This window comes from Martes martes, assembly GCF_963455335.1.
Source record: "Martes martes genome assembly, chromosome: 3".
NCBI classification, from domain to species: Eukaryota; Metazoa; Chordata; class Mammalia; order Carnivora; family Mustelidae; genus Martes; species Martes martes.
The window spans coordinates 186,757,666-186,784,103 of record NC_137890.1 but is presented as its reverse complement, the minus strand read 5'-3'; the positions used below and the strand labels follow the sequence as shown (position 1 = coordinate 186,784,103).

The 26,438-nt window shown below is 37.2% G+C and overlaps 1 protein-coding gene across 5 annotated transcripts in view; it reads right to left on the bottom strand.

Moving 5' to 3' along the window:
• Nucleotides 1–856: 856 nt before the first annotated feature.
• Nucleotides 857–26,438, bottom strand: part of SF3B1 (splicing factor 3b subunit 1) — a 37,106-nt gene continuing 11,524 nt past the window's right edge. The window contains exons 3-26 of one of the 5 annotated variants that reach the window (XR_013966563.1): nt 23,774–23,878; nt 23,223–23,337; nt 21,308–21,387; nt 20,178–20,348; nt 16,138–16,375; nt 15,011–15,223; nt 14,638–14,759; nt 13,126–13,323; nt 12,927–13,028; nt 11,969–12,148; nt 10,949–11,035; nt 10,535–10,805; nt 10,123–10,268; nt 9,875–10,021; nt 9,605–9,730; nt 8,868–9,089; nt 8,408–8,590; nt 8,207–8,318; nt 7,100–7,169; nt 6,584–6,704; nt 6,124–6,255; nt 3,392–3,664; nt 1,832–2,048; nt 857–1,340 (exon numbers count right to left, since the gene is read on the bottom strand). Coding sequence is in view for 3 of the 5 variants with exons in the window: in XM_080798800.1 (XP_080654926.1) it covers nt 1,182–1,340; nt 1,832–2,048; nt 3,392–3,664; nt 6,124–6,255; nt 6,584–6,704; nt 8,207–8,318; nt 8,408–8,590; nt 8,868–9,089; nt 9,605–9,730; nt 9,875–10,021; nt 10,123–10,268; nt 10,535–10,805; nt 10,949–11,035; nt 11,969–12,148; nt 12,927–13,028; nt 13,126–13,323; nt 14,638–14,759; nt 15,011–15,223; nt 16,138–16,375; nt 20,178–20,348; nt 21,308–21,387; nt 23,223–23,337; nt 23,774–23,878 (3,720 nt within the window). In the remaining 2 variants the exon portion in view is untranslated. Of the gene's footprint in view, nt 1,341–1,831; nt 2,049–3,391; nt 3,665–6,123; nt 6,256–6,583; nt 6,705–7,099; nt 7,170–8,206; nt 8,319–8,407; nt 8,591–8,867; nt 9,090–9,604; nt 9,731–9,874; nt 10,022–10,122; nt 10,269–10,534; nt 10,806–10,948; nt 11,036–11,968; nt 12,149–12,926; nt 13,029–13,125; nt 13,324–14,637; nt 14,760–15,010; nt 15,224–16,137; nt 16,376–20,177; nt 20,349–21,307; nt 21,388–21,521; nt 23,025–23,222; nt 23,338–23,773; nt 23,879–26,438 lie in introns of those variants that run through there. The other 4 variants (XM_080798800.1, XM_080798801.1, XR_013966564.1 and 1 more) reach the window with 4 other exon arrangements.

Sequence of the window (26,438 nt, the reverse complement as noted above, 5' to 3'; positions counted from 1 at the left end):
GAGACAACAATACTGTGGGCAGTAAAAGGACTAAAACGAAGAAATTTTTGGTCAGAAAATTAGGAAAAGCTGAAAATGTATTTAAAGTCATTGCCAAAACATAGTTAAGTACTGCCTTAAAGCTTGGTTCCTCTAGAATTAAATGGTTTCAATTTATGCTTGACACCTACAGATCAATTAAAGCAAACCCATACATTTTAACCACAGTACGTAAGTAATAGGCAACTAGATGTGTCTCCTCTTTTCCACTATACTGCATTTCTTAAGGGCAAGGGGCAGGTCAAAAGCACCTTTGCATCCCCTACACTAAGCACAGTGACTGGTATACAATAGGTATTCAACAAGTATTTTCTGAATACATTGTTGAGTAGTGGCTTATGACATGGGAAAGAGCCCAAAGATTGTCTTATTCTGTTAGCAATACTTAGGTAGAAAGCAGTTTTGAAGTAAGGATACCTTCCCCACCTTCTAACCACTAACTCAAGAGTTAGGCAGGACTTGAATCACTTCTCTTAAACATGTTCATAAAGCATTTTGAGAAATCAAGAGATGAAAGGCGCTATGTAAGTGCAAAATAGTATTACGCAAGACAGGTCAGCAAAGGTGCTATTATTTTCTATGGTGATGAACAGTTGTGCTAGTTTGAGGTGAACCCTCAAAGCTACTCTTCTTGATGTCATTATCAACAGAACAATGGAATTTGACAAAGATGCCATCACTTTATATAGTTTATATTCTGCTAACTACTTTCTATAAACCAGTAACAGAAAATAAAATTAAGCCACTTATTCTACACAAACCAATACTTCATCAAAGTTCCGCATTTTACAAGTCATGTTCAAAAAACACACACAAGTTAGCATTTTGTACACAAATGTTTATTTCTCAATTAAACATTCCCTTTAAACACAAGGAATGAATTCTAAATTCTCATAAAGATGAATTAAAAATGAAATCCCTCCAGTATAGCGTGTAATCACTGTGTTCTTGGTCACTACTGGCGTTTACTGTTTAACATCAAAAACAAAGACGGGTTATTTAAAAATCATGCTACTGATTTCTAGCTCTTCCTCTATGACCAGTTCTACCTGATCTGCAATGTTTAAAAGTTTATATCACCAAATTGAAGCAAGTTTAAGAGGTGAAACAGCTGTGCATTAAACACAACATAAACAATAAAGTTATAAGATATAGTCAAGTTCGTAACGAATATAGGTGTTCTTATCATCATTGTAGATTCTTGGGTAATGTGCTATGAGCGCGTCCTGAGAACCAATGTAGATGGAGTTGTAAATCTTCCAGTACACGTCTCTGACTTTCCGGGCCGGGTGAAACAGGCCCTAGAATAATTACAAGTCATATTTTATTTCAGTTTTCAGTAACATACATAACCTTAGCACAACTAAGCAAAAAGCCCATGAAGATGTATTCCAAATACTTCCCTTTAAGAGGGGAAAAAACCTGACAAATGTACAAAACTGCAACAAGCAAAGACAAAAATGTGATCTCTCCTCCCCCACAAATGTCCTCCCATATGGTACAAAATGCCCCACTCATAATTAGCAACAGTGACTTAATTCAACTACATTATTTTCTGCACTGAGTAACCCTTTAAAAATCTTAACTTTAGGGGCGACTGGGTGGCTCAGTGGGTTAAAGCCTCTGCCTTCGGCTCAGGTCATGATCCCAGGGTCCTGGGATCGAGCCCCACATCGGGCTCTCTGCTCAGCGGGGAGCCTGCTTCCTCCTCTCTCTCTGCCTGCCTCTCTGCCTACTTGTGATCTCAGTCTGTCAAATAAATAAATAAAATCTTTAAAAATCTTAACTTTACCTGTAAACAATACTGCAACATTCTACATGGTCCGATAGCAACTCTCAGGCCCTCCAAGGCTCCCATAACTGCCTGAATCACATGTGGAGAGGTCTCAAACACGTTGGGCCATACATAGTTCAACAAGTGATTCAGTGAATCTTCACAACCAAATCCATATACCCCGAGTGACATGTGTTGCACCACCGCACTAGCCGTCTGCCTGTGTACGAGGTCCCTGTAACGGGGGTGGGGGGTGGGGAGAAAAAGCTCTTTGTTAAGACAGTGTTAATTTTACAAATATTTGCCTGCCTTCATTCAGAAATGCAATTTGGGGAGAAGGACCAAACTTTTTTTAAACATCCCATGTTAACTGCATTTATGCTTATGACAAATCACTGAGTTATTCTACAATTACCCAACTGAGTACAAATGTCAGGTAACAAGGCTGTGGGGGGGTATAAAGAACAAGTTCACGCTCTTTGACTTCAAAGGAAGTAACAATACCTTAAAGGTATTAAGAAAACACACTGAATTTACAACTATATTTCTTACTATCACTGTAATAACGCTTCATTTATTAGACCTCCTGGCAAAGCAATATTCCTCATTAATAAATTCCCCAAGTAAAGTATTGTTTCCTCTCATTTAGTAATTTTCAGTGAGCTGCACCTCAACTTAACAGTACACTGAATATAATATTAAACTTCAGGGCACACCCCTCAAAGGCTGCCTGTGCTACGACGCTCAGGCACGCCTCACTGAGTATGAACAATGTGCTTCTAGTTTACTGGGCCCAAGGTGTCCAGACTTTTACAGAGCACGGTTCTTGTTCCGTCTCTGTCTTGCATTTATACCTTGTGGTAACTTGTTGAGTCCTACTAAGTCTCCCTTTCGGAAGGGGATGAATGAATAACTTTAATCTGTACACAAAAGTAACTGAACTGGCTCCAATTTGAATAGCTTCTCTTTCCTGAAAAATCAAGAGCCAAGACAGTCATGCCCACTACCTGGACCCTGACCTTTCCTTTATATTCTTCAGTTACTTTTGTGCGTAAAGCTCTACATCAGTCTAGACAGAGGCATCAGGAGCCGGTCCAACAACTCAAGCAGTGCTCGATTAACGGCTGCTCTCTGCACAAGTGGGGGCCTGAAATGGGAGGGGCGTGGCTATGTTCAGAAGTTCCAAAGCCTAATGGAAATCTTTGCTTCACATCCAGTAACATAAAGCTAAACAGATCAGGTCTCTTTGTCACATCAGTAAGTTCATACTTATCACTTCCTCTATATTTGCCTTTAATTTCTGAAACAAAAGCTTATCAATTACTGCTTTTCAAAATGTATTTGGTCTAAGATATGAAAGGGGGATTAAAAAGATGAGGGGGTACTTGTAAGAGAAAATGTGGGGAACCACTACAGCATTTATATTATCTGAACAGTTATGTTCAGTTTCATAAAAATCCAGGCCAGTATTCCCCTTTGCTAACTGCACCATAACAAACAGGTCATATAGTAATTATTCCAGTAAGTTCTAAAGAAAGAATTATAACTACTTTGTTGCATTTAATTTAGGTCACTTACCTATCCATTAAAGCATCTTCAAGCAATGGTGTTACAGCATAAATGTAGTCCTTTCCCATTTCACCAATATATTCAAATAAGAAGGAAAGTGATTTTAACACTCCATTTTGAACATTCAGCTCAGGAACTCTGTATTCATTCATTAAGGCAGGTAGTACTGTGAAGGGTGAACATGTTTCTGCGACGATAGCTATTGCTACAGTGGTACAAACTCTGTTCTGCCTTTCCTGAACTTTGAGGTTATTTAAAAGTGTAGCCAAAACATCATGAGGGCTGAAAAAAAGCAATGCGTCAACAAACTGTCAGATTATAAGTCAATTTTTTTTTTGAAAAGAAGAAAGTGCAAAGGTATACAACTTTATGTTAAATACTAGGAACTTTTAAATTTTACGACAAAATTGGCACTTGTTTCTACTTAAGAACTTTTTTTTTAAAGATTTTATTTATTTGAGAGAGAGAGAAAGAGAGAAAAAGGAGAGCACAGAGGGAGAGTGAGAGGGAAAAGCAGACAGCCCAAAGCAGGGCTTGATTACAGGACCCTGAGATCATGACCTGAGCTGAAGGCAAGATACTTGAACGACTGAGCGGCCCAAACACCCAAGAACTTCATTTCCATTAAGTATCTTTTGAAGTGGCAACCTTCTCAAGGTCCCCTACCTCCTTGGGAGCTTTGTACTATCACTCTGCTATCACTCAATAAACTTTGCTTTGCTGCCTCCCCCACAAAGTATAAATAGATAGACATTTTAAAAGTAAGTAAAAGGGGGGCGCTTGGTTGGCTCAGTGGGTTAAAGCCTCTGCCTTCGGCTCAGGTCATGATCTCGGGGTCCTGGGATCGAGCCCCACGTCGGGCTCTCTGCTCAGTGGGGAGCCTGCTTCCCCCTCTCTCTCTGCCTGCCTCTCTGCCTGCTTGTGATCTCTCTGTCAAATAAATAAAAAAAATCTTTAAAAAAAAAAAAAAGTAAAAGGGACACCTGGGTAGCTCAGTATGTTAAGCCTTTGGTTCAGGTCATGATCCCAGGGTCCTGGGATTGAGTCCCACATCAGGCTCCTTGCTCAGTGCGGAGCCTGCTTCTCCTGCCTGCTCTGCCTGCTGCTATCCCTGCTTGTGCTCCCTCCCTCTCAAATAAACAAATAAAATATTAAAAAAAAAATTAAAAATGTATCTCTTAAAAAAATTCAATGGATTCATTTTCAAATGTAATTTTTAATCTTTAGTAAACTTCCTAATATAAAGAAGTTTAATTAAGTGATTAGAATGTATAATTCTAGAGTGGTCAAAACATGGCCACTAGAGCTTGGCAGTATCCAACCCGTGGTGTCTCATGCCCCAACACACAAGATCTACTTTCCTTTTCTCATCTTCCCTCCCACGTAACTTTATTACATCTATACGTCTTCAAGCATTTATTTTACCACAAACTGAGAAAGACACGGGAGCTATTAAAAAAAAAAACAAAACGCACAAAGGCTGTTCATTGCAAGTATCTTGAATGTATCACTGCTAAAATAAATTATTACTGCTACCAAAAGAGGGTGAGGGTAAAGAGACTTTGTCTTATTAATCTGACTTTTATTATGTTTTTATTGTCTGAAAATATTTTCTGTTACTAAGCTACATGTGTATGTGGTATCTCGTTTTCCAAAATGACTATTTCTTCTAGTTTGATTCTGATGAAGTGGAAGCAAATAACCATAGATTATCTAATAGTTATAATTTCAGTTGTTTGTGGATTCATTTTAGAAAATTATTTTTTAAATTTATTTATCTGAGAGAAAGAGAGACAACGAGCAGCAGGGAGAAGCAGAGGCAGAGGAAGAAGTGGGCTTCCCTCAAAGCAAGGAGCCCAACGCAAGACTCATTCCTAGGATCCTGGGACCATGACCTGAGCCAAAGGCAGAAGCTTAACTGACTGAACCACCCAGGCATCCCTAGAAAATTATTTTTAAAACACAAAGCACTGAGGTGCCTGGGTGGCTCAGTCGGGTAAGTGTCTACTTTCAGCGCATGTCTCAGGGTCCAGGGATCAAAACCCATGGCGGGCTCCCTGCTCAGCAGGGCGTCTGCTTCTCCTCCCTCTGCCCTTTCCCGGGTTTGTGTTTGCTTACTCTCTCTCTCTCTCAAAATAAGTAAAATCTTAAAAAAACAACAACACACAAGCATTAACATGAGACTTAAATTATGCTGATTGTTTTCTTAAGAACTGGCCACAACATTTTAAACAATATCCTGAAAAAGACCAACAAAAATCTGAAATTACTCTAAAGATGGTACTGTTTTCCTTCTGAAAATATCTGAGGTGTGATTACATTTTAAAACTCTCCATCTAAGGGCACCTGGGGGGCTCAGTCAGTTAAGAATCTGACTCTGGATTTCGGCTCAGGTCATGATGTCAGGATCATGGGATCGAGATCCGCAGTGGGTTCCACACTCGGCGAGGGAGTTCACTTAGGACTCTCCCTCTATCCCTTCCCCCTGCTCTTGTTCTCTAAAAATAAATAAATAAGTACATCTTTAATTAAAAACAAAACAAAACCTAAAACTATTTTAATTCAATCTGAAATTTAAGAAAACATCTCAAAAACTGAAGGTCAGTGGTTAAATAATGTACTTCTCAACTGTATTACTGACACCGTGCCTTTAGATAATGACTACAGAAACAGAAGCTTTTCTAACACTATGGGTTTATGACAAAGTTAAAAATACATATATAAAGGTAAGTAATACTCACCCAATGGCCTTTGCAATGTAGCCAAATGTGTTGACTGTGGCTCTACGAATAGCTTTTTTGTGAGCTTTTAAGAGCTCCAAAAGCTCAAAGCAAATCCTCATCCATTCTCTTGCAGACACATATTCAGCTCCCCTAATTAAAGAAAAAAAGTTTTTTTTTTTTTTGGTGGCAACAAGAAACTTTTGAAGGTAAACTTACAATTCAGTTCTCAAAACACGATCGCCTACTCAGTTTAAGCATTAAATAAAAACATTACTCTTCCGAAAGGATCGTTTAATCTTAAAACCATATTGCCACCTCTCATTACCATCCAAATTGAAATTTCACTGAAAATTCCACTGGATAGTCTTACCATATATAGTTATATTAGCAACATTAAGCAAATTGCAGTAAATAAAAAGTGGCTAAATGTGAAAACCAATACAGCTCATAAAAATTAATGTTTACATAATCTGCTTACCTGTCAGCAATACGTCCGACAAGATCGATACAATTCTCTTGTACTTTTTCATGCCTGTTCTTTAAGATGGGGGTGAGTCTAGGCAGGAGATCTTTAATTGGTGGGGTCATCTTATGCATACCTATTTAACAAAAGTCAACAAACTATCAATAAACATCTGAACTATACCCTTTGTTCATTTCACCTTTTACTCAGCAATATAATATACATGACCAGGCATAAATATAAACTTACAGCTGCCTATGGAAAGAAAAAGCTCCAGATTCTGACCAGACTCAGAATTTTTAACTTTTTATTAAAACTTCTGATTATGCATAGAAATGAAAGAAATTAGTGAAGTGATTTAAAGAATGATGGATACTCGGCAACAAAAAAAAACTTTTATCTGGTTCTGGAATGTATTTGTACACTCACATTTAAATATGGGGACGGTTTATGTTCCGGCCATACACAACATTATAAGCCAGAGGTAGACATGTAAATTAAAGCAAAATTTTCCAGAAAGGGCCCCCTTACCCTTTAACTGCAAAACAAACAGATCTCCAGTCTCCCTGCAATGCAGGGCATACTTGGATGGTATTTACACCTATGAAGAGAGAAAAAAGGAGGCAGCTGGCAGGGGGCTCTTGCTCTAACTAGAACTGCTTGTTCTGATTCTCTCTCCATTGCTTTCCCCATGTTTCCCTGATTAACAATATGGTTTAAAACTCCCTGCAAACCAGAGCCCCACAGTGGCCAAGTAACTGATTTTTGGCAAAGAGCTATCTTCAAGTGTAGAAGACAGGGCTAAATTGGGGATTATATGTAAATGCGATGGTTCAAAGATCTCCTATATTGCGTAAAAGCCCCTTACGAAATAAACTGAGAGAAACAGTGGCTACCAGAGCCAGCTATTCTGACCTCCTGCTAGGTTATTTTGGCTCCTCTAAACCATACCGACATCACTTTCCCAACAGTCATGTCAACTGGAATGAAAGATTAAACAGAAGAGACCATTTGTTTGCTTCACCGTAATGTCCTAAAATAATAAAATCTCTGCTCTCCATACCCAAGAGCATTTGTAATATACTCGTGTCTTCACTTTGGGTTAGAAAACTGAATGGATAAAGAATTAGACATAAATAAAATGAAACAACAACTTGAAAAACTCACTTTTCTCCCTGGTTATGTTCCTGGAACATGACAGCAAACAGAAAAACCTGCCATAATCATGTACTAATTCCAGGTTAAAGAAATATATAATATTTTGTCCTAAAACTAAAACTTGAGCTTTGTCTCCTCCCACCCCCTGAATACATTTCAGGTGAGATACTATTTTTATTAGGAAATCTATTCCATCGGACTTCAAAGTTTCTTAAGTTCTAACTGTTCCCACCTCTCTTACAGGTCCTAACCTTGTCCTCTTTTCTCTTTTTAAAGTACAGTATAAATGAGTTTAAACAAATAAGACTTCTGGGACATCCCAACTTCACTATAATTTTGAAGTAAAACAAAATATCAGAAACCATTATTCAACTTCTAAATATGATTCTATATTTTACTTTTAACAAAAACACACAAACAAAAAAAAGAAGTTAAAGGAACAAAACAAAAAAATTCTTACATGACCAGCAAATTCCATACCTATTACATTTACAATGGCCTTCAGTGCTCCAAGAATGCTGCCCAATACTTCAGGGTACTCTTCACCCAAATATTCATACAAAACAACACCCAAGTGCCCCATCAATTTTTCCTGTAATAAAAAATAATAGTAATATTAAAATGTTACTATTCACATGAAACTATTTGGTGAAGAAGTAAGAATCTCACACAAAAGTTTACCTCTTGACAAGTCTTCATGACAACAGCCGTTCGAGAGATCAGGTCAGCTGCCTGTTGCCTAACTTTCGCTGATTTGTTATTTAAACGCCACAAAACTGTACCACAGATCTGAGGCAAGTAAGGTTTGACTCGTTTGCCGAGAGCATTGACCACTGTGCCAAAGCCATTCAACATTACTGAGTCCTAAGAAAAGAAAAGCGAAGTTAAATTTTAGAACTACGCTGACGGTGAACTAAAAATCAGTTTGTGACTGACTAGTTTAAAAATGCTAATATTGTTTTAACAAAATGAAATCTAAAAATTTAAAGTAGAAGAGTATTACATAGACAACTGGAATGAGACCAAGAGCATTTTTAAAATTTTAAACTCAATTACTTTTTAGTAATAATTATGTTTGAAAAGTAACGTGTTTTACAAACGTGAATGCAGCAATCTGCCATTATATAATTCGTAATAATACCTCTGTAGTCTGTTCCTGGAAAGCATAAAGAATGCCGTCAATCAGCTGTTCTTCAAGTTTATGATCAATATCTGCGGCTCCCAAGTTGCCCATAATCTTCTCAATTGTCTCCATCACCATTTTTCTGTACTGTTCAGCTTCATCTTTCAGATCATCCACAATCCTAGATATAATTTCTGCCGCACCTACTTTGTTTGCCAACTCCACGGTAGTATCAACTAACTAGAAAGAGAAGGAAAAAAAACCTCTTAGATATATTCAGGCTAGCAAACATACTGAGAACAGTTAACTCCTGTTTTAAAAACCTTAAAAAGAAAGGTAACCAAAAAAACCGTAACTGTGGGTATATGTCAAAGTGATTTAAGGTAAGACTGCAGTCATGTTTTACCTAGACAGGTTCAGCATTTCATTCAACTAGACAAAGACATTAATTCCTGGTTGGGAATTGATCATAGCATGCAAAATCAAAATGGAAGTTAACTGGCTAACTAAAATCCATTTCCTTTCACAATCAAGCACATACTGTAAGGTAACCAGGGCAAAAAGATAATATATAACATTTATTTTAACTGACTTAAAAATTAGTTGAAAGAATTTTTGAAAATATTCTTTTTTGAAGTAGGCTCCACAACCAACGTGGGGCTTGAACTCATAATCCTGAGATCAAGAGCCACAGGCTCTACAGACTGAGAGAGCCAGGAATACCCTGAAAATATTTTTTTACAATGAAAGTTTACCTGACGGTAATTTCTTCTATCCAAAGCCATTCTGTGTTGCCAGAAGTGTTTAAAAAAAGGCGGAAGAATCTCTGTTTTGATGTAGTTTGCTTCTACACCATCTGTTCCACAACACTGCTTTACCACCTAGAAGGTTAAAAAATAATAGTAAAACTGGCCTGGCTTAACACACAACAGTTATTTTTTTTAACGTGCTTTGACATTCTCTTTGAACCATGAAACACATCCAATTTGATGAACAAATCTGGGATAAAAATTTGTAACAATTACCTTCAGCACAATTTTCTTCATTTCTTCATCAGGAGACTGAAATTCTCGAATGAGGATTAACATCACTTCTCTGGTATAGTAGTTGGCATATTCTGCATCCATAAGAGGAATAAGATACCCAATAGCTTTTAAGAAAGCAGCCAGACCCTATTTTAAAAGAAAAAATTTGCATACTTAATAAATTGAAGTTCCCTTAACCTCAATGAGTAGAAATCAAATGAAAAATAAAATCTATCCGGTGAACCCACCTTTCCTCTGTGTTGGCGGATACCCTTCCACAGAGGCTTTAACACAGAATCAAAAGACTCAATACCATACGGAGTTGCGGCTTCAGCCAAGGCAGCAATGGCCAAAGCACTAATTGTCCGAACTTTCTGTTGCTCATCCACAAGACCTAGAAAACCAAACACAGGTTGTAACTAAATGACATTTCCTAATTTTCACAACCTCACCATTGTGTCAAACTGCAGAATCTGTTCACATCAGACAAAATGAGGCAAAGCCAGTACGAACCACAGCCTACAAGCAGATAATGTTACAAGTCCTATTATAAACTATATTGTGTTGATTTGGTTAAAACCCTTCCATTTATCCCTCCAAATCAGTAGGCCAAATTCAGGACACCTGTCTTATAAAAGACAAAGTTATATTACAACTCACCATGCTCAATGATTTCGACTAGACTTCTGAGATGTGGCAAGATGGCACAGCCCATAAGAATAGCTATCTGCTGTACAATCTTAATACCAGTGTGTCTCGCTTGCCAGGACTTCTTGCTTTTACACACAGCTTTTAAGAAGGGCAACAATGAAGGAATGCCCAGGGCAGAGGCTACAACAGCAAAAGCTCTAGCTGTTGTGTTACGGACATACTCATCCATGTTATCAATATCAGGTCTCATGGTAGAGATCATAGTAGCCAGACCAGCAGCCTAAAAAGTCAACAAACAAGAACAGTCATAAGTTGATAACATTAACCCTTAACTCTGTTTTTTTTAACCCTTAACTCTTTATATAATCAAATAATCCCATTGATGAAGACAAACTTTCCTCTCTAGAAATACAATGTAAATACCTTTGCCAAATTAGAAATAATCTCTCGACCTTCCACTCTGGCATAGTAATCTTCATCAATCAACAATGGTTCAATGACCACAAGGATCTGAAAAAGAAAAAGAGCTACATTTTTACACCAATTACTAATGCCATACTCATGTAACAAAATTATATACATATAGAAAAAATGTATTATAGGCCATTTATGTAATTTAAACACACAAGCGTACAAAACATATTTTACTAGGAAATTTATAATTACCAGGACTTTATTAATCAAGGGACGAATTAAAAATTGTAACTATGCAAGTTTAAGATATATGAAGACAAATATTAAGATAAAAACTGCGGAGAACTATTAATCACACAAATTAACAGTCAACATTTTAGAAGACAGTAACTTATACATCAATCTCCATTTTACAATTCTAAGCCATTATTACCACTAGCAGAAAGATGACCCTTAATGCTAAATGGTGTGCTACCGACACACATCTTTTCTCATCCTAATGTTATACCAATAAAAGCAAATGAAAAAATATGAATACAGGAATCCATTGTAAAAATGACAAAAAGTGGGGCGCCTGGGTGGCTCAGTGGATTAAGCCTCTGCCTTCAGCTCGGGTCATGATCTCAGGGTCCTGGGATCAAGCCCTGCATCGGCTCCCTGCTCAGCAGGGAGCCTGTTTCCCCCTCTCTGCCTACTTGTGATCTCTCTCCCTCTGTCAAATAAATAAATAAAATCTTAAAAAAAAATGACAAAAAGTTCCTTCTATATATATACACACACAAATCTGTATTTGTGTAATGTATGCATATGCAAAGAAAAGGGTCTCAGGACATGTAAATTTAATAATGGTTAACTCAATGTCTTGCAACGGGCTGAAATTTCCCTTTACACTATGAATGGATGCCTCGGCTATTATTTTCAGAATTTTAAAAATTTCACGAATATAATAAGCTGGTTTTAAAAATCCATGAATTCCCTTTATGTTAAAAAATATTCAACCAGCAGAAACACTACTTGAGGAGAACAAACCTTGTGCACATATGGTCGAACTAAGTCATCAAGTTTGTATAATATTCGATCAATAACTTTCACAAGCAAATGACGCTCTTGATCCTCAAGTGTAGGAGACATCAGGAGAGGAAGAATCTGATTAAACAAAGGACCAGCTCCAAATTCACGAGCTTTATCAGTAATCTGACGCAATGCGGCCTGGGGGAAGAAAGGGAAGAGTAAAAGGTGTGATCTTTTATAATGAAGCATTCTGAACAAGCAAATTACTCCATGATTTTCTATAACTTAATATTTTTAGTGTAAACTTCACAGACATCTTACACAGAGTAGTATGAGTGCATTCCCATCAAATTACTCTGAACTCCTGTGACTGAAGTTCAATGTTTTCAGTTAATTCAAAAAAGCGTAATAATTTAGTACGATAACGGAGCCACAGGGTATAATATAAAACTCCTCGATTTCCACTAAAACAATGCCCATTTTCAGATCACATATAGTATTAATGTAATTCCTCACATAATTCCACTAATTACCTTAGTGTCTTCAGCATGTTTTAAAGGCCCTGAGAACAAAAAGGAGAATCTCATTTTTCAACATCCTTATTAGCATAAATTGTTTGATTAAAAAGCTAAATCCCGGGACGCCTGGGTGGCTCAGTTGGTTGAGCGGCTGCCTTCGGCTCAGGTCATGATCCCAGCGTCCTGGGATCGAGTCCCACATCGGGCTCCTTGCTCAGCAGGGAGCCTGCTTCTCCCTCTGCCTCTGCCTGCCTCTCTGTCTGCCTGTGCTCACTCTCTCTGACAAATAAATAAATAAAATCTTTAAAAAAAAAAAAAAAAAAAAAAAAGCTAAATCCCTCATACTACACACCTTTCTTTCTCTTACACTTTGCCCTTGGTAAAGATAGAAAGATTCATTACAGATTTCTAAACATAAAATTACAGAGAACCTGATGACTCAGTGAACTGGTATTTACCTTTCTCATTGGAGGTGTTCCATTCTTAATTTTTAAAAGCAGTTTCATTATTTTTCTCTCTTTTTGCTCTTCTGGACTAAGTGTTGATTCATCAACATCAACCTAAGAGTAAAAAGAGAAAATGGAAAGGTAGCTTAAGATATTGCAATTTGAAGTCCTAAGTAAAAAGTAGTATTTTAGTTCTGCTATTACCACTCACCAAAAGTTTATCAAAGTACTGAATATCATCAGGTTTTAAAAATGGAAGATTTCCAGATGGTTGGTCATTAACACTTTTCATGGTCCTATCTTCAGTTTGCATGTGGAAACCAGTCATGCCACCCAAAGGTGTTGGAGTTGCTGTCAGCTTTCGAGCTGGAGTTCGAATAGGAACATAACCAGCTGGAGGGGGAAGTACCTAGTACAGTTAAAAGACAATTTAGGATTTTCTTGAGTTTATAAAATAAAGTTTCATTATTTTACATAAGAACACAATGAGTAATATTTGCACTAAATATCTTACAGTTTATTAGCTAAAAGCTTCTTGCTTGGAAGCAAGAATTAACACTGATCCCATTTTTGGGCTCTTATGTTTAAAATCTGTATGACAACCATTCATATTTCTTACCTAATTCAAATATAAATTAAGAATATTAGGAATGTGGGAAAATGAGATACCTAAAGCAGGCTTATGAAATTCTGATCACTTTCAAATATTAACCTATATAAACAAGCTGACGAGCCGACAGGCCATAAATGGAAGTAAGTTCACAAAGTGCAAATAGACGGTTAATTTTAATAAAATGAAAAACCATTCGAATAAATCTCTGCATTTTTATAAAAGGAATATTAATATTTAAGGTGAACAAAAATGAGTTAAGTGTATAAAACTAAATGCATAAAAACCAAAAGTAAAATATTTACCAAAGCCCTATAAAATACACCATTTGATTAAACCAAAAACTTCTCCTAAGATTCACGAAGATTTTTCTCTCCTACTGATACTGAGAAAATCAATGACTGCAATTGAGAAGACACTTAGGCAGTCAACAGTTAAGTTGTAGAACATCTATTTCCATAGCATTATGCGGAGACTATAAAATTCATGCACACTTAGAACACTCTAATATAAATCTAACAAGGGGAAAAACAGACATATACAAATTCTTAAAAAGCAGCAGGCACTGGCAACATAAGACTCTGGAAAGGCCATCTAGATGTCTTACATTCCAGCTACACGACCACAGACTACCTTTAGACCAGCAAATGGTTCCTGAGTCCCGGGTACTTAGAAAATTTTGTAATTCAAAATAAACTTCGAGCTGCTATGGTAAAGAGAATATCCTTTGTGTTTATCTGCAATCCAGAACTTAAGTACACAAAATCTTGTGAGGCACAAAGTAAGACTGTGACCAAGTATGAGCTTCATTCTCCGCCAGCTGATAAACTAAAGCCTCAAGCTATTCCACACCAAGGCAGCAGTGCGCAAAGTACGGTCCTAGAAGTCCTTGTAATTTCTCATCTTCCAAAAGTAATAAAAGCTTCATGTCACTCATTTTTTTTCATCTCTATTACTTTTTGCAACTGAAATATACTTGGAAATAGCTAAAAGAATGGAACAGCAGTAGTAAATTTGGGCAAGGCCAATACAAACTTGACCAATCAATTTCTTCAAAAAACATTTAAATAAAGTTGACATCCTAAATATCACCAAACCGATACTTGTTATTACCTTGTATCCTTCTGGAAACATAGCATCTAATTCTTCATCAGAAAGTGGGCGATTCCTCTCATCAATTTCTCTTTCCCACCGCCAAGCCTGAAGCTGTTCAGGAGTCATACTCATTATGTGACCTACCAAAAGAGCAAATTTCCGTTACAATCTATAGTGCAAGTCTTTATCATTAACATAGGCCCTTGGGATATAAGACAGTTAATATCAATTGTAATTTTAATTGCTTCATATTATAACATCAAAACCAAAACTTTTTAATCCAGTTATTCTTGCTAAAAATAGGCATTAAGAGCAAACAGAATACCTAAGAGGAAAAAAAATTCAAAATACTTCCCGGGGAAAAAATTATTTCCAATGGGAGATTTTCTACCTGGAGTAGGGGTAGCCATGTTCATGGCTGGTGTGCCAATTGGTGTCTTTCCAGGGGTCAGAACAGGAGTACTTCCACCCATCTGACTGGCTGGCGTTTCATCCCAACGTGACTTTCTTTTACTGGCTCCAGGAGTTGGTGTTTCACCAATTGAATCTCCACCTCGATCTGTTCGAGGAGTCTCAGCCCATCCGCTACCATGTCCAGGAGTATCTTTTTTTAAGGAAAAAAAAAAAAGGAAATAAATACATTTTAACTAGTTAAAAAATTAGTTTATTCTCAAAGAGCTAACATATTAAAACTAGTCAAGTTCAATAATAGGATATCCTTAAAATGGAGACCCATTTAAAGTTTAAATTTTCATTTCATATTTATCCTTCTACATTATTTTTTGTGTTTCTTTCCCACTAATTACAAGAACACAGTGATCACTGAGGAGTAGAAAAACCGAAGTATTTTTTTAACCAGGCACAATAGCCCAACCCAGAAACAGCCACTTTGTGCATCCTGAGCTACTTCTGATTTCTCCATACAGTTGAGATTACGCTTCATGTCCAATTCTAAACTGCTTCTTTCCTATGTTAAGCCGTCTCCCATATCATTAGAAATCCTTTATAAAATTTTAGTGTAACAGATGTACTATTAAGTCTTAACTTCTCCCAGCTACTCTCACGAAAAATTAATAAAACATAGCTTAAAACAGTTTACACAAAAAACCCCCAAGAGATTTGGGCAAATTTATATAGACAGAAAATAGAACAGAGGTTCCCAGGGGCTGGGAGGAGGAGGGAATGGGGAGTTATCATTTAATGGGTACAGAGTTTCTGTTCAGGATGATGAAAAAGTTCTAGAAATGAACAGTGGTGACGGCTGCACAACACTACGAATGTACTTACCACCACTGAACGCTACACTTAAAATGGTTAAAATGGTACATTTTATGTTTTCAAGAAGGGAAATGAATTAAGGCATATGATCTCCTTAGTTATTTATCCCCAAAGCGACTGATTATTTGACTTTCTAACCCAGGACTAGAGATGTGAACAGATTTCCTCCTATAAACATATCATTCAACAAGTCAGTATCTCACCCAAACACAAACCACACCAAGATTCCAACAGAAGTACCTCTTTCTGTTTTGGGGGTCTCATCCCATCTGTTTTTACGAGCACTGGAAGTTGCGCCTCCATGGCCTGGTGTTGCATGGCCAGGTGTGTCCCCACGTCCCGGAGTAGCAGCTCCCGCTGGTGTATGACTAGGTGTAGGATCCCATATTTTTGAGCCGGGGGTTGCTCCAGGAGTCTCACTTCCCTTTGCACGACCTGGTGTCTCATCCCATCTTAAGGAAGGGGTATGTCCAGGGGTCTTAACAAAGCAAAAGACACTTGATTTCACATACCTACACAGCCACATAAAAATAACTACAAATTTTCTACCAAAAAAATTGCAAACAAATGTTTTAGTCTTATTCTGTATAAATGAGAGTAAATTGCACTGCTTAAGAGATACCTTCTTTATAGCAAATATGTCTGACTAAAAACAATGTGAAGTTTTAATTTGAAGCAGTGAAAAAGCCCTACCTTAAAAAAAAAATGTATTTTGGGTATAAGTCTTGGATATATCATTAGTAGCTCCGTAACTCTGAGAAAATCACTAAACCTTCTCTGTCTAGATCTGCAATCAAAAATGTCAACTTTAAATTACAGCAATATTTCCCAAACTGTGTTTAGAGACATATTATCTATGAGTTTTCACTAGGATACTATTTTAGTGTTTTTGTCCAATTTCTTGTGTGTTTAATTAATCTACCTATGTTTTGGATCACCTGGGTAATTATCTTATAACTAGATATTGTCACAGAACTTCAAACCCTGAGATTTACAATCACATCTGTACTATTCTCGAACTGATGCTGACAGGACTAGTGAAAAAAAACATTAGTAGTAGACTGAAGTAATCAAAGCTCCCATTATCGTTCGAATGGAGACAAGGAGTAGGTGATGCAAGGCATCCGGCAGCCCGTGGTAACAGAACCTGCACAGTGCAGACAATACAGTATCAAAGCAGCAGGTGCTCAGTGTTAGGCAAACAAAATTTGTATTTAAGACGCTGAAATATTCCACAGGTTTTATAATACACTTTTTTAATTTAAAATTGGATGCTCTATCCAACACAAGAATTCCATTTAGCTTTACACTTGCAAACTGCATAAATACCACAACAAGTTGAAGGCTCAATTTTTTTTTCCCATTAAAAAGATTCTACGTATCATTCAGAAATTTTCAATTAGGTGAGCGAAGCAGATAAGTTGTTCAAAATTTCCTATTTGGCAACTGCTTCTCCTGCTGCTCCGGTAGGACATAAACTCTTTGTGCTGCCCACTGTAACTCCCACAGTGCTGACTTAGGATGGAGCTGTGTTAAATGAGCACAAGGAAAGAAAACAGCATCTGAAACTCTACAGTTTTTATAAGACAGACAAATTCTCGTGTCTAGTTTTCATGAGCATACAAATAACAGCACAAGTTTCTCTTTCTCAGTTTTTAAAATTAGCATTATCAATTACATAATTCAATTTAGTAATAATTAGGGGTGCCTGGGTGGCTCAGGTCATGATCCTAGGGTTCTGGGATCGAACCCTACGTCGGGCTCCCTGCTCAGCAGGCGAATCTGCTTCTCCCTCTGCCCCTGCTTGTGCACTCTCGCTCTCTCAAATCAATAAATCTTTAAAACAAATAATAAATTGAATAATAACTTTATTCTAGAGAACCAAATCTTCTCACATATCAGCAAGCAAATGGGAACTCCTCAAGGTCTACCTTAAACTCAAATGTGAGGAAATTATTAGGTTTATTATCCCAATTCTGGGTTTGGGAAAATACTGCCATGGTGTGTAAATAAATCTGCAGTAATCTTATACTAAAACAGTGACCTTAGGAGGTGCCTGGCTGGCCCAGGTGGAAGAGCATACAACTCCTGATGTCGGGGTCATGAATTTGAGCCCCACACTGGGTACAGAGATTACTGAAGTAAATAAATAAACTTAAAAAAAAATTAGTGATTAACAGGGCGCCTGGGTGCCTCAGTGGCTTAAAGCCTCTGCCTTCGGCTCGGGTCATGATCCCAGGGTCCTGGGATCGAGCTCAGTGGGGAGCCTGCTTCCTCCTCTCTCTCTGCCTACTTCCCTGTCTATTTGTGATCTCCGTCTGTCAAATAAATAAATAAAACCTTTGGGGAAAAAAATTAGTGATTAAGACTAGGGCGGTGGAGACAGAGGTAATGAAAAGAGGTTAGATTCCGAATATATTTAAAGGTGGGGCCAACAAAATTTATTTATGGGTAGAATTTGGGACAAGAGAGTAACTACTGGATGACAATGACATGACTCTAAGGATCTGGCTCGCACCAACAGACATGGGAACAGGGTGGAAAGGGTAAGTGAAAGAAAAACTCGTTCTGAAATGTCTATTAAACATCCAAATGAAAGTGTCGAGTCTGGGAACCCAGGACATGTAGGGGATAGATTTGTACATTTGGGCGCGTCTTACAGAGATGGTATATGAAGACAGGAATGAGATCTTATGGAATGCATTTAGATGGAAAAGAAGTCCAAGGACTGAGCACTAGAAAACCCCCAAGTTCAAGGAAGCTGAGGAAGATCCAGCAAACACGACTGAGGAATAGGAGTCAGTAAGGAAAGTATAAGAAGGACAGGAAAGACTGAAGTCCAGAATCTAAAAAAAGGGAATCAAGTAATGGTCAACGCCACTGATAAATGATAGAATCTATGATGTTATGATACAGGATATGAGGACTGAGACTTGATCTCCGGATTTACCAGAAGGAGGTCAAGTGACTTTGACAAGAGATGTTTTGGTGGAGTGGTATAAGCAGAAGACGAGATAACCAGAGACTGCAGGTTTAGACAACTCATTCAAAGCATTCTGCGGTGAAGAGACAGAAATGGGGTGGTACCTGGAAGGGGATGTGAGGATCAAGAGACGGTTTCCTGTAGTTTTTTGTTCTTTAAAGAGAAAAATGGGTACAAAGTGTTTGCTGATAATAACCTGGAGTACAGACAAAAAACTGACTTTACACAAAAGTCTCTGAGTAGTAAGAGGGAATGGGAAATAGTATGTAAAGAAGTTGTTCAACTTGCACTGACAACTCAGAAAGAAAGGAGTAAATGAGGACAGACGTAGGCATACTGGTCGATTTCACAGTGGAACAGTTTAAGGTTTTTTATTATTTCTACTCTGGAAAGGAAAAACAGGAAACAAATTCAACTAAAAAGCTCTCAAGGAGGTATTCTTCTGAAATTTTCTCTGGGGCTGGAGGGGATAGAAAAGTACTGCTTAATGATTACTGTTTGCTCAAGGTAATGAAAAAATTTCAAAATTAGTGGAGATAGTTATACAACTTTGTGAGTGTAATTAATGCCACCAAACTGTACACTGTAAAATGGTTAAAATGGCAGTTTTATGTTATTATTATTTTACAATTTTGAAAAAGTTTAAACAAATCAAACAATAAAAACAACCCCCAAAGACTTTCTCTAAGAAAACAAACTAAGGTAATGCAGTAGCACTACCCACATGACACCAGTGGTCAGATGGTTAAATTATCCATCTTGAAAATGAAGATCACTCTACTGTACTCAACCTCCACAATGTGACATACTGAAGTATCTATTTTAATACTCCAGAAGGGACGTTCCTTTATTCCAGGTTATGGACTGCACTGTGTCTTCCTCCCAAAAAACTTATGTTGAAGCCCTTAACCAATGTCACTGTATCTAGAAATTAGGCTTTTAGTGAGGTAATCAGGTTAAATGAGGCCATAAGGTTAGGGCCATAACCTGATAGCACTGGTGTCCTTAGGAGACACACGAGACCTCACTTCATGCACACACAGAGAAAAGGCCACATAAGGACACAGCAGGAAGGCAACCTTCTACAAGCCAAAAAGAGTACTCTAACCAGACATCAACCTTGTTGGCACCTTGATACTGACTTCAAGCCTCTAGAACTGTGAAAAAATCAATGTCTATTGTTTGAGCCACCTGGTCTGTGTTAACTTGATGTCAACAAGAGTAGGCTAACACACTCCATGGGGGAGGGAAAATCCAAAAATAATAACAATCATCATTAAAAATAAAAATAAATTACCTCTGCTTGATCCCAACTTGACAGCTTTTTGGGAGTGGCACCAGGAGTCTGATCGGCTGTTTGATCCCAACGCCGTTTTCGTTTTGAGGGAGGCTGGGACGCTGCTGCTCCATTGACAACTTTTAGTTCTCCAGCTTTAGCTTTTTCTGCTAGCTGCTGCCTAATTTCTCTCTAAAAATATTTCAACAGGCACTGAGTATTTCCAAAACCTTCTCAACATATTTTCATATAATCAGCAGTCATTTCAATTTAATGTCATTGCCTTCACTCATTCTGCTTTCTATGCTACTGGGAGTCCCATTCCTTATTTCCCTTTCCTTTCTGTATTTCTAGTTCTATACAATGTCTTTCTGAACAAAAGATGAGCACCTCTGGAATTTGTAACACAGAGCACCCTACTTTAAAAACAGTGAAGTAAAATCTTAAAGAGTAACGCTTTCATTGAAGAAATTTTATTTAAAACTCACATATGTAACAATTCAGACTATGTAGTAAGATAGAAAAGTGGCTACAAGTGGACACTTAAAAATTATAACTACGTAAATCATATACAACGTAGTCATAACAAATGTACATTTAATTTACCCCATGATTTTAAATAAGGTTCCATTACCGCACTTATTCCATATAACACATTACATATTTGTAATGAAGTCATGGAGGCTTACTATAAAAACGAAATGGAGCTATCACCGCAGGTCAGTAAGAATCCTTCAGAATTCTCTACCCATATCCAAACTGAATCTTATGGAAGATTTTAGAAGCTTTTCAAGGAATGATTTAACTATATGACTTTTCCCTCAGCCATTTGTTTCAGACACACACCACCAATCCTCCCCCCAGATATAACCACCATGAGATACATGTCTGTGTATAGCTACACATACATTTACATGTATGTGTACACACCCAGACATATAGCCAAAGGGCCAAGGACTAGAAAAGGATATAGAAGTATGAAAAGTTTAATTTGGGAGGAGCCAGAATTTTGGGTAAGGTTTCTTTCTCAATTTAATTTTTATTAATATTATTAAAAATATTACTTGTGCAACAAATAAAAGTCTCTCAACTTGAACTTTCTTTTTACATTCTTTCACAACCACCAAAATAAAAAAATCACGCTCACATACCTCTTCTTTAGTTAAATGCTGTTCTCGCATTACATCCATGTAAGTCCTAGCGTTCATTTTAGGATCAGGGGTCTTCCCTCCTGCAGAAAAGAACAGCAACAGGACAAGAGTACAATAAATAAAAGATAATTAGGTTAAACTGATTTATCTGCCCTGCTCTAATGTTATGTTATTGCATAATCATTTAATTTATTTTTTGATGGAAAGCTTTAATAATTATACATCTTACTTTTTATTGAGTTTGCTGATCAATTTAACCTGTTTGAACACAAACATATCTACAGCAGTTTAAAACAAATATTTTAATGCATATAAAAACAAAATGACAGCACAGTTTAGAGTCTTCAGAAGTGATGGGTTCCTGGGTTGCTAATCCGGAATACGTACACTTTCGTGCCTTTGTCTCCACCAGCAGTTCTGACTTCAAGCAGCAGAATAGAAGCCTAGAAAATTATCTCTTTACCATTAGTAACACTTTGGAAAGATATTTATATTCAAAACATTACCTGTTGCAAGCTGTTAAAATCCTGACTACAAATAACTATAACTAGAGAAGTTCTCCATATAACGTTCTACAACAGTTGCAGTTTAGAAAATCTGACTTTTAAAATACACCTATAATCTTATTCTGATGTCATGTTACTAAAAAGGGCTTCATTCTTTTTAAGTTTTGTTGACCCAAAAACATTTTTATTTTCTTAGAAAGTATAAATTACAATCGGAAACATATTACTTGAAATATATTACTTCTACCAGTTATTATGTTGCACACAGAAGAAAAGTGGTGTACAAAGAGATGTGTTAGTCTCTTGGTTCAAGTTTCAGCATGTGCTTTCAAACTTCAAAATATCTTAAAGAAGCCCAAACAGTACATAACAAGATTCACAGAGGCACACTATGTTTTAGAAATGTGATAATTAGCTATACCAGTAGTATAGCATCACAATTTAGGAAAAAATAATAAAATTCTAAGACATTTCCTATGCTGAAGATCATGCCCAATTGATAGTGTCATTCTTTCTGACACTAGCTCTGATAAGACTTCCTTTGGAATACTTTTTCACCATAATCTAGAGAGGATGTGTTGAACTGCACCCTTAAGAATGCAGACAGGACTGGCATATAGCAGTACTGCTGTAGGAAAGAAATTAAGGACAGTTAGTATGGGCCTGTGAATTCTGACATACATGTTTAAATCAATTACAATTATGCAAGTAAAAAAAGAATATCCCTACTAATTCATGCAGGCTGAAAGTCTAATTTGTAAACCTGCAGCAGAATCTAATTCTAAGAAACAGGCACCTAATTTTGTTTTTGAAACTCACCTGAGGAAAGCTTCCATCAGGCTCACTATGCCCCTTGTGCTGACCTGCACACTAAAATTAGCAAAACAGACTCCAACTATTAAAAATATCAAAGTCTTTGTATACATACTTTTGTTTTAACTTTAAGTATGCTTAGAGCAAAGTAGGTGCATTTACTAAACTATATTTAGAGCAATATGGGGGGAGCTCTAATGTGAGAAACAGTTTCTCAAAAGTAACAAGCCCAAAAGTCTAGGATTTGGAATGAGAACTTTCAATAGTTTGAAAGTATTTTGAGCAGAAAAACACATTTGTTCAAAGTATAGAAAGCGTACCCAAAACAAAAGTAAAAGAAAAACCTTTAACCCTTTGCGTTTCTATGGCATTGGCTCATTATTTTCTTGTCCTTCTACCTGGAAAGAAAACTTGCATTATAAAGATGAAGAATATGGCATCTGTGACTTCAACCAAATCTATATACATATCTATAATAAGGGGGATTTTTAAAAAGAAAAGCAAATTCATAAGCATGCCAAAAAAAATCAAAGGGCTAAAGACAACTTAAGACAAATAAATTCCTGAAAACTTATAGAAAAGTGGGAAAGAATTACCATCTGCAAAAGGATCAAGACGCTCTGGGGATATTATCATGGTCCTCCTGTGCTTTTTGTATTCATCCTCCCGGTCAGCAATCTTTGGAGGTCGGTGCTCAGCGAATGGATCATACTGAAAAGAGGTATGTTTCGTTTAATAACCACTTTATTAAATAACCAAAGAGGATATGTAAAAACCAGATCATGAGAAGACACGTAAAAATGTTTAATAAATACCTACTAATGAAAGAAATATCTTCTATCATTTCAGGATAAATATTAACATGAAAAAATAAGACAGAGGGAAATGAGACAATATACATGTCCACATCGTTCAACTCTTCACAAAATGATTACCCGTTTTTTTTGATGAAATGATTACCTTAACAAAATAAATTAGGTATTACTTCTAATCCTCCCAATCAACTCTCATCAAGACATTCCAAAAACTCGATTTCTAAACCATGTGAGCTTCCACGGGAATTGAGACATTCAGTTTTCCTTAGCTGAATAAACTCTGGTTTTAATTTTTAAAAAGGGGCAGGAGGGAAGAACAAAAGGAAAGTCACCTGTTCTGTTGATTGTGGTATATCATTAAGCAATGCCACAGGGGCATGATATCCCGGCTTCTTCTGACCAAGCAAACTTGTAGATGATGAGTAGTCATCGTCATCCTGCAATGAAATGTCCCCAAAAGACATGAACCAACATTTCTGCAAAGCAGACACCAGATGGCCAACCGACACATGAAAAAGTACTCCACATCACTCGGCATCAGGGAAATACAAATCAAAACCACAATGAGATACCACCTCACACCAGTCAGAATGGCTAAAATTAACAAGTCAGGAAACAACAGATGTTGGAGAGGATGCAGAGAAAGGGGAACCCTCCTACACTGTTGGTGGGAATGCAAGCTGGTGCAGCCACTCCAGGAAAACAACATGGACGTTCCTCAAAAAGTTGAAAATAGAGCCACCCTACGACCCACCAATCGCACTACTGGGTATTTACCCTAAAGATAAAATGTAGTGATCCAAAGGGGCATGTGCACCCAAATGTTTATAGCAGCAATGTCCACAACAGCCAAACTATGGGAAGAGCCTAGATATCCATCAACAGATGAATGGATAAAGAAGATGTGGTATATATATACAATGGAACACTACTCGGCCATCAAAAAAAAACCCACAAAAAAACAAAAAAAAATCACCCCGAATCTTGCCATTTGCAACGATGTGGATGGAACTAGAGGGTATTATGCTGAGCGAAATAAGTCAATCACAGAAAGAAAATTATATCTTGCTGATATGAGGAATCTGAGAGGCAGGGCGGGGGACTGGGAAGGAAAAAATGAAACAAGATGGGATCGGGAGGGAGACAAATCGTTAAGAGACTCTTAATCTCACAAAACAAACTGAGGGTTGTTTGGGGGAAGGAGGGTAGGGACAGGGTGGCTGGAATATGGACACTGGGGAGGGTATGTGCTACGTGAGTGCTGTGAAATGTGTAAGCCTGATGATTCAAACACCTGTACCCCTGGGGTGAATAATACATTATATGTTAATAAAAATTGTAAAAAAAAAAAAAAAAAAAAAAAGGAAGAAGAAGAAATGTCCCCCCAAAATTGCAAACAAAACGTCAGCAGTTAAAAATTAGAAAGAATAGGGATGCCTGGGTGGCTCAGAGGGTTAAGCCTCTGCCTTTGGCTCAGGTCATGATCTCAGGGTCCTGGGATCGAGCCCCGTATCGGGCTCTCTGCTCAGCAGGGAGCCTTCTTCCCCCTCTTTCTCTGCCTGCCTCTCTGCCTCCTTGTGATGTCTGTGTGTCAAATAAATAAATCTTTAAAAAAAAATTGGAAAGAATATACAGATTCAACATGGTATAAGACTAAATGGCAAAGTGGTATCCAAACCTTTGTTCATAAAACTTGCAAACATCTACGTTTTCTTTCAATTCATAAACCTTTTAAAGAAATTAAATTTAGTTCTCTTTTAAAAAACACTAAACAAGGAATGATTTCTATGGAGCTAATTAAAATAAAGTAGGTATGGACTAAAAAGCCTGAGCATTTCATTTTCTCACAGAAAGCATAATGAAATTTGTTTTTTGGGGATGTCTGGGTGGCCCAGTCGGTTAAGCATCTGCCTTTAGCTCAGGTCATAATTCCAGGGTCCTGGGATCAAGTTCCACATCAGGCTCCTTGCTCAGTGGGGAGCCTGCTTCTCCCTCTACCTGCTCTGCCTGATGCTTCTCCTGCTTCTGCTCCCACTCTCTCTTTCTAACAAATAAATAAAAATCTTCAAAAGGAAAAATTTTTTTAAAAATTGTTTTTCAAATGTGGAAACTGCCAACAGCTTATTTAGAATTCTCTAGTTTCCTGATTGGTGTTTTAAAGATTTTATTTTTAAGTAAACTCCACACCTAATGTGGGTCTCAAACTCACAACCTCAGGAGTCTCATGCTCTACTGACTCAGGCAGCCAGATGCCCCTCCTCGTTTTTTTAACTCATGTTTAAAAAACATGATTAAACCACACAAATAAAATATAATTAATTTTAAATGTATTTGTCTCCCTAGCAGTATGTTCAGAGACCAATGTTATATTGTTACTTTACAACTATAAGAGGTGCAACAATAGATTAACTCCCAAGATTTTAACACCTCATTTATTTTAGTCAAAAACAAAATCACAATTTCCCCCTTAGCTTCTGGAAATTGTACCACTAGAACTTAAAAATTTTTCTTAGAAGAAAAAAGTCCCAACTATAAAATAAAATGTGGCTTGCATTTCATAAAAACAAGTTTGATAAAATCCATATACATAAAATGTTTGTTACTGAATTATGCAAAAAATGAACAGCCACTTCACCAAATGTGGATATTTGGAGTGGTCTGACAAAACAAGCTATGGGGACCATATAAAAACACTTTTGGAGGGATGCACTTCAAAATGAGAAGTGGTCATCCTCCAGAGTAATTAAAAAAGGCCATTAGCATCAGTAATAAGAAGCATTCAATTCTTATTAAAATGCCAAAGGGATGGGATGCCTGGGTGGCTCAGTCAGGTTGGGTGTCTGCCTTTGGCTCAGGTCCCAGGGGTCCAGGGATCGAGTCCCACTCCTTGTTCAGTAAGAAGCCTCCTTTTCCCACTGTCTGCTGCTCCCCTTGCTTGTGCTCACTTATGCTCTCTGACAAATAAATAAAATCTTAAAAAAAAAAAAAAAAGGATGC